This window comes from Pelmatolapia mariae, linkage group LG7 (genome assembly GCF_036321145.2).
Source record: "Pelmatolapia mariae isolate MD_Pm_ZW linkage group LG7, Pm_UMD_F_2, whole genome shotgun sequence".
NCBI lineage: Eukaryota > Metazoa > Chordata > Actinopteri > Cichliformes > Cichlidae > Pelmatolapia > Pelmatolapia mariae.
Genome location: NC_086233.1, coordinates 12464040 through 12472454, shown reverse-complemented (window position 1 = coordinate 12472454; position 8415 = coordinate 12464040). Strand labels below are relative to the sequence as shown.

At 37.2% G+C, this 8415-nt stretch overlaps 1 protein-coding gene across 3 annotated transcripts in view; it reads left to right on the top strand.

The window, feature by feature from the left end:
* The first annotated feature begins 457 nt into the window (after positions 1–457).
* The window catches only part of dennd1a (DENN/MADD domain containing 1A), a 32016-nt gene continuing 24058 nt past the window's right edge, over positions 458–8415 (top strand). For all 3 annotated transcript variants that reach the window (XM_063477896.1, XM_063477897.1, XM_063477894.1), the window contains exons 1-4: positions 458–600; positions 3405–3469; positions 7607–7650; positions 7892–7941. In XM_063477896.1, the coding sequence (XP_063333966.1) occupies positions 584–600; positions 3405–3469; positions 7607–7650; positions 7892–7941 (176 nt within the window). In that variant the 5' untranslated portion in view covers positions 458–583. The remainder of the gene's footprint in view (positions 601–3404; positions 3470–7606; positions 7651–7891; positions 7942–8415) is intronic.

Genomic DNA, 8415 nt, shown 5'->3' with positions numbered 1-8415 from the left:
AAATCTGCTGTTTTTTTGGAGCATCCGCCCCAATTTTTCCTCTTGTTAATCCATGTAGCTGTCATTTTCATTTATTTTCTTTTTACATTACATTACATTTAAAAACAAAATGTTTGTGACATAAATAATATAATTTATCTTTTGGATTATTTCAAAATTAATATTGGTAGAAAATATTACTAATTTATATTAAACTATAAATTATCTCCAAAACTGTTTTTAATTATTAGCTATAAAACCTCAAAATGATGTAATAAACTGCACTGGAGCTACCGTTACAGTAAATGCTGAGTAACAGAAACTTTATCGGCTACAGCACCACGCGACCCAATCGTCTTGTACGTATTGTGGAAGCTGTAGTTTCTAATACTAGGTAGCTGTATGTTATTGACATTCACGTCTTCTACTTAGAAGACTACAAATCCCAGGAGCGGCACAAAGTGGAGCGTGACTTACGCATGGAGATTCACCATGGCGGTGTACTGTTGTGTGTGACGGGCAGGTTAGCTTGAGAAAAATACGGAGTGACGCGTCTGCGTACTGCCTGTCTGCTGCCAGCCACGGCGGGGAGACTAAATACAGGATGGGGTCTCGAATCAAGTAAGTATATTTCTCGGTGCGTTAGCTAAAACTGTTGTGTTAGCAGTGTTCCACAGAGTCATGGAGAAGATATCGTAGAGTATGAGGCCCTGGCTTGTTGTGACACAGGCTAAAAACACTGACGGGACCTGGAAAAAACAAAACAAAAAACAAGAACCTTTTATTTATATATTTTTAATGACACTGAGGTGTACTAGTAACTCACAAAGCTTTCCGCGCGGTTAGTGGTGACTGACAGTGAGTGGATATGTAGCCACTTTAAGCATGGTAACTGTATTAGATGTTTTTCCCCCCCCAAAACCGGATGCTACTTTTCAGGACTGAGAAGTGCAGCAGAGACGATGACTGCAGGCTACTCTCGTGGCATGATAGAAAAGGACAACCGATCTATAGATTGGCTTTGGTATACAGATATGGTGTATTTATGAGATTTATATCACTATAACGACAGATTTAGTAAGAAAATTCACTGCACTGTGTTGAGACACCATGTTAGTAGGGTTATGTTGAGGCCCTACTTTGCCTGCTTTTTAAGAGCAATCCTTACAGTTTGGGCTGGATATCATCACTGATTACTATAACCAATTCAATTTCAAGATTTCAATTCGATTCAATTTTAACTCAGACAGTCAGACATATTATAATTATGATCATTTATCAGTATATATCCATATACTTTTTATTTTTTATGTCTATGTATAAAAACAAAGCTGACAGTTGTGAGACTTTATCAGAGGTGTAAGCATCATAGCGGATGCCTTTGTGTCAAAGTAGCTGAGGATAAAACACAGAAAAACATAAAGGAGATTTTCCTGACCTGGCTTTTTATAGCAGATAACCAGCTTAAAAATATTCTGCAGAATGTCAAAAACGAAAGAAATCCATGAATCAACAGATAAACATTACCTGATGCTGCTGAAGTGAAGCAGAGTTAAGTTACAGAGGTTTTATTAAAGACATAGCTCAGCGTTTTGCAATTTGGCATATTTTGTAAAAGTTTACACTTATTTGGTATTGAACAGCAGAAATGAGGCTTTCTGGTCGGAGGTCATTTAAAAAAAAAAAAAAACAGTCGACAGCACTGTACACAACGGTAGACTGGTGCCTAGTAAGCAAGTGAATAATGCAGAAACACAAATTTTTGGTGGTAAACTGGAAGTACACTGTGGGAATTTATGACAATATTTTTCAAATGTGAAGCGTAGTTTTGATCTTCATTTGCTGCTTTTTCAGTGAATTTTGGTCGGAGGGTGACAAACTTGCAGCTTCAGAATCTGTGAGATGTCGACTTTTAGCACCTGATGAGGTGTCTGTGTTCGTGCCGCCGGGTTGCGCTTTGCATTTACATCTTTCTGTGGAATGTGTTTACCTGCTCTTTAATCGTTTGGTGTTATAACTCTTTGGTGGTTTTTTGAAATAGTTTTGTGAGCTTTAAGCTGAGATTCTGGTGTTTCTGGCTAAATAAATATATTTAAAAATCAATTCAGGATTTAATGAATTGATATTGCATTATTCAAACTAAAACTGATTTGAATAGGAAAATCAATTTTTTAAACCCACCCCTTGCAATCCCTGAACTTTGGGGCGATGTGTAAAATAAAAAAAACAAAAATCAAGACATAATGCATGGTCTACAGCTAATTTCAACTCTTTATTTCATTGGATAAATGATGTCATCTGACAGAAAGATTTCCGCTGCTTTGCCTTGTTGACCGTGTCTGGCGATATGGATGATGAGGAACTGTAGATCTTAGACATAATTCTCAAATGCGCCAAACCCCTGTGCCTGCCCACAGTCTGTTTGTTTCACAGCAGATGTTTGTTGACTAAAGGATTAAATAAACGATTGAAATCTCTTCCTATCAAGACCTTTGTTGAGGATAGTTCTACAAATTTCGCAAATGTTTTGAGTATGAACTCTGAAGAATAATTTAGTGAACAGTAAATGTTCATAATGGTAATTTCCTCACCATCTAAGAGTCCCTGAAAAATCAAAACCTGTCACATTTTTATCTCTAGCTCACTTTACCAACCTTTACCATTTATGTATTAATACAGCTACACCTATGCTACTACTTGTTGTGAAAGAAGAAAAACATACTTGACCTACCCAACTAGGTTTTTAGCCTAAGATATTCACTGTCTTCTAGGTGAGTTTCTTGTAAAAATGTATATCTGCTGCGAGACCTGCTCTACCTCCTGGCTGTAGCTCAGCAGTCACTTAACCAAAGCAATCATTAGGCTGTTTTTGGTGGAGCACCTTCTTTGCAACCATTTTCTCCCAAAGCCAGTAACCTCCAGGAACCACTGCCAGTCAGTCTGGGAATATTTCTCCCTGTGGTATCACACCCAATATGGTGGACAGATCTCGACATATGTGCACAGACACCATGAGAAACATTAATAGTACAGTACAGTACTTACCAGAAATTCCTGCAGCTCCTTCAATTTTGGTGTAGGCCACTTTGCAGTGTCCTTTACCAGTTTTCTTCCTTCATCTTTTTGATGGATGTCTAATTCTTGGTTATATCTTTGTTGTGCTATATTTGCTTTCATTTTTGTCTGCAACATAAGTAAACATAAAGCTTTTTTACAAATATATTTTTTGGCCTTTGTTTTCGGGTTTATTAGATGGATGCAGTGAGAACTGACGGGAAAGAGAGAGGGGAGACATGCGGCAAAGGGCCGTGGGTCAGACTCAAACCTGGGGCCAGCAGCTCTCAGCCATGCTGCATATGGCCGCCTGCTCATCCAACTGAACTAAACTGGCGCCCATAAAGCTAATTTTTTATTATTTGTTGCAGGGAGAACCCTGAGTCTACCTTTGAGGTGTATCTGGAGGTGGCCAACCCAGGCATCCACAGTTCTGGTAAGTCCTTAAAAATTACATTTTCTTTTACATATTGATCATGGAACTAGGTGTACATAAACAAGTAATAATGAATTTAAAATCCAAACAAACTGTATTGAAACAACTGTAAAGTGTTTCAATACATAGAACCCCTTCAAGGTTAGTAATTACCAGAATTTTTGAAGGCATTAATCACAAAATGTTCTCTGGTTATAGTTATAAAAATACCCTGACCAAACCAGACGTACTTAAGTAACATGGAAAATAAATTGATTTATCATCTTTATCATATCTTTATAGTTCTTGTCATCATAGTATCCACTAGAAATGTTCCTGCCAACTAATTTCTTAGCTGACTTAACAAGGAAACAAAGTTTGACTAGCTGACTAGTCTAAGACTAAGAAACACTCAGATATCTAGTTACATTTGAGAACCATTTAGTGGACAATTCCAAAAGTTGTCCAAATAAAGGCATTTGAAACCAGTAATCACATTCTTCTTGAATTGTCCTGGTCGATGATATTATTTGTATTGATATTGTTTTGTTGTTTGTTTTATTCACTGAATTATGGTATATCTGGTGGAAGACAGCTGTATAACACTTAGGACATAACAGTTTGCCGGGTTTGGGCATCAATTAAAATGTGAACAATTAGATTAAATGACTATTACATCTGGTACTGCCTAGTCACATTATTAACAATTAGTAGTCTAGTTGACTCTTTGCACACATCCTTAGTATCCACATCCACATCTGCACATAATACAATTTTCACTGCTGGTTATCTACCTTCCATTCCCTAACACTAGAAAAAAAAAAAACTCAGTTGAAATTGAGTATTTTTCTTGGGACTTTTTTTTACCCAACCTAATGCACTTTCCCCTCCAATGTTTTATGCAGTCTGATCCCCTGGGGAACCAAAGACCTCCTCAGTTTCTCTGTACACAACTGACTTTAAACTACACAGCATTCTCTGTTCTAACACTGCCTCCACAAGGTCCAACAAACAAGCCTGCCTTCTTGATTATTTTATTCAGCCAGTGATTGTTCTTCTTGTTGGTACAGCTCTCCCAGCAGACCACAGCATAGGGAATTACATTAGCAACCACCGACTGATACAACATCTGTAGCAGCTTTCAGAGGATGTTCAGCCTCCGCAGGAAAAATAAAGTCGAGCCTACCCTGTCCCAAAAGAGAAGGTGGAATAAAGCTAGCTATTTAGGCCTCCTGTCTCTTTGTGCAATCTCATACTTATTCCAAAACGTTGAGAGAAGGGCCACACCATTTGTTGCATATTACTGTGGATAGTTCTCTGGTACACTTTTTACACGTTTTGCAGCAGACAAACTACACTGCTTTATCATGTCAATATCTCTGTCACTACCACTTCCCTTACACTACTTTTAATAGATTTCTGGTAATGTGGAAATGTGAAATCGCTCTTTTTTTTTTTTTTTCTTTTTTCTTTTTTTTCTTTTCTTCTTCTGTCCTATCTGTTGATGAAGTGTGCCCACACATGGAGTGGAATGGCCCAAACTTTGGGGTGTTGGTTATAGTAATTATGAACAATGTTCCCTCTAAGCACTGCTGACACGGTCTCCCCACACAGAAAATCTGCGCTGCACAAAAAAAAAAAAATCCAGGCTGAATTGGAATTAAAGTAAATACATGTATTTATTTTATTTCGCTGATTTTCAGTGCACGGAGACTGTGTCAGCAGTGCACGATTGCTCACGTGCTCAGCTTAGAGGGAACAGTGATTATGAAATCTTGACAACAAGTCATGGATTAGTACATAAAGGGTCCTACGCCAGTGTACTGTTTTGTAAACTAGAGCAGGGCGATATGACCAAAAATATTTATCACGATATACATTTGAAAATTTGCGATAACGATATAACTGACAATATAATTGACACTAGACAAAATACTTTACAACTCCACAACTTTATTAGTGCAAAAAAAACCCCATCAGTGTATTTTCACTTTAACAAGCAGCTGGTTTTTTTTATGTGCATTAAAGTTATATAAAAATTTAACAGTGCAAATGCAAATTCCTTGCTGACAGTTTAACCGAAAGGCATTTCCAGTGGAAATTGGCCGACATATCCTCAGCATAACCATGTATAATATCCACAAAACTTAAAAAGAGGTTATACACACACAATACAGTAATATTATGTTGAAGCACAGTACGTATCACTCCGCGAGGCTTCTGCCTACGATAGCCGTAATGCTCCGACAATCCATCAAGCGGTGCGAGTTCGTAGCTTAGCAAAGTCGTACTGAAACATTTGACAGATTTTGACAGATGTGTACCACATAAAATCATTTCGAGGTCAGTAAACACAACCAGAATTCATACATAAGGCACACGGGATTATAAGGGGCACTGTCAATTTTCAGAAAAATCAAAGGATTAATTTTAAGTGTGCCGTATTTTCCAAAAAACACGGTAATAATGACGACCCGCTAGCACGCTCTACCAAAAATAGTGCTTTGTTGTGTATCTGACGGACGAAAGCTAAACCAGTTCCACACCACTGAAGTTGCAGCATTTTTACAAACCAATTCTGGTTCATCTGTTTCATTCAACGATCCGCTTTCGCCCTTCTTATTCTCCGTCGCCGCCATGCGTTTTCCGCCATGTGCATATGAAAACAAAGGCACTGTGCATGCGCGTTTTACCCATATTCTATCGCGATATTTCATTTTCTTATCATTGCCCAACATTATACCAGTATTACCGTGAACGGTATGATATGGCTCAGCCCTATTGTAAACTTGAATTTATTTTGATTATTTCATAATTTTTGTATAGACTGGCTAGCAAGAAAAAAAGTTACGTCAGTAGAAACATTTCAAGAGGTTAAGATGATGGCACCAGCTGAGTTATAGCTTATGGATAATTGCTGCTTCTTTTATGCAAATGGTGATATATCTCAACTCTGTCTCTAAAGCTTTTTTATCTGCAGCAAGTGACTAATTTCCTGGATACTGAGGAGAGGTTGTTGGCTGTATTTCTAAGAATTTTATCCTGTTTGCAGAGGAAATGATGAAACTGCAGTCTTCAAGATGCAATATCCATTTGTTTTTTATTTACTGTTTTAAGCAGTATGCTTATATTAGAAGTATCATTTGTAAGGGTGATTTATACCCTTGCTTACATTGTTTCTCCCTTGTCATATGAGGGAACAGTGCAGCACTCAACATGTTGCAGTAAAGCTCAAGCTCACCTCCTGGGCAGAACATACAGTGATGATCAAATCTGCTGATGAGTGCAGACATGATTTTGGTGTAGCAACAAAATAAAAAAATCATTTTCCAACATGACTGTGCACCAAGCAAGGTCCATAAGACATGGATGGGGGGAATTTGGTATGGAACACCTTGACTGGTCTGCACAGAGTCCTTACCTCAACTCGACAGAACACCTTTGGGATGAATTAGAGGGCAGACTGTGAGCCAGTCCTTCTTGTCCAACATCAGTGTTTGACCTCACAAATGCCCTTCTGGAAGATTGGTCAAAAATTCCCATAAACACCAAACCTAAAAATTGTGTAAAGCTTTGCCAAAAGAGCTGAAGCTGTTATCATAGTAAACCCATTAAGAATGGGATGTCACTCAAGTTCATGCATGTGAACTGCAAATTTTTGGGTCACTTGGATTTGTTCAATTTTTTTTTTTTTTTAAAAACTTTTTCTGCTTTTTTTTTTTTTTTTTTTTTCTTATGAGAATAACTGTTTAAATTCAAAGTCAGTCAGGTTTCTCTTTTACAAAAGGGATGAGTGATAACTCTCAGATAATTAATTTGCATATTTTGTCTAAACATAATCATTAAACAAAAAGAAAAAAAAGATGATGAAAGAAGTTTTTTCATTGTTTTTTTTTTCTCTTAAGGTTTAATGTGACATTAAACCTTAAGAGAAAAAAAACCAATGAAAGCACTGTGCACTGTGAGTTAAGGGTGCAGAAATTAACTAAGAGAAGATGTGCGTACAAGACTGAATGTGTCTGCCAGCGACTCCTCATACATACTGAAAGTGGGAAACCCCTAAGCCTCGTGGATTGGGTCATAGTCTTTAGGGTTGTCTTGTTGAAAGGAAGCTGGTGATTTCAGTGAAGTCATTTCCTGTCTGCATGCTTCTAACAGGGCCAGAGGTTCGTCGGCAGTTTCCCGACGACTACAGAGATCAGGTCTTACGTTTTCTTTTTTATAGTATTGTACTTTTCTACAGTTGTACATACCATGCTTTCACTCTTTCTCTTTGACAAGCATTATTTTTATGTAATTTTAATTATTATGTAGTGTCAATAATGTAAATGCCTCTATGCACACTGTTCTCTATGGATAGCTCCACATTACATGTTCCAATTGAGCCCCTCTAACTTTGTTCATGAATTAATGTACTTTATAATCCCTTTCTTTGTACCACAGGAAACTCTTAAAACTGTGTCCAAGTTCTGCTTCCCTTTCAGCATGGACAGGTATACACACATACACATCTGCACCTACATAGGGTTGATTAAATTTAAGAGAATTGAATTAAAATCATTGCTGTGGGTATTCAATGAAGTTTTTGGTGCTGGTACACTATTATTTATGTTAATGACACTATTAAATGCTATAGTATTTTGGCTCATTTGGGTTATTAGCAAAATTATATACAGTATTTAGTCACACTAAGAACAAGAGGGAAAAAAGTAATATTAGATGTTGTTATAAGCTAAAGATGGGTCATTTTGAGATGTTGGTTTGGGGAAATTAAAATAATACAATGCTTTTGTTAGGTGCTGTAGTATAAATGCTAAACAGGTCATTTTTGCCTGTTTGATTTAAATAGGTGAAGATGCTTGATTGCCTTTTTCAGTAAAACATGGATGTCATATCTTGACTTGGACACAAAAGCCTCAAAATGTCTCACTCGAAACATCAAGATGAAAGTCACCTAGGATTTTGAA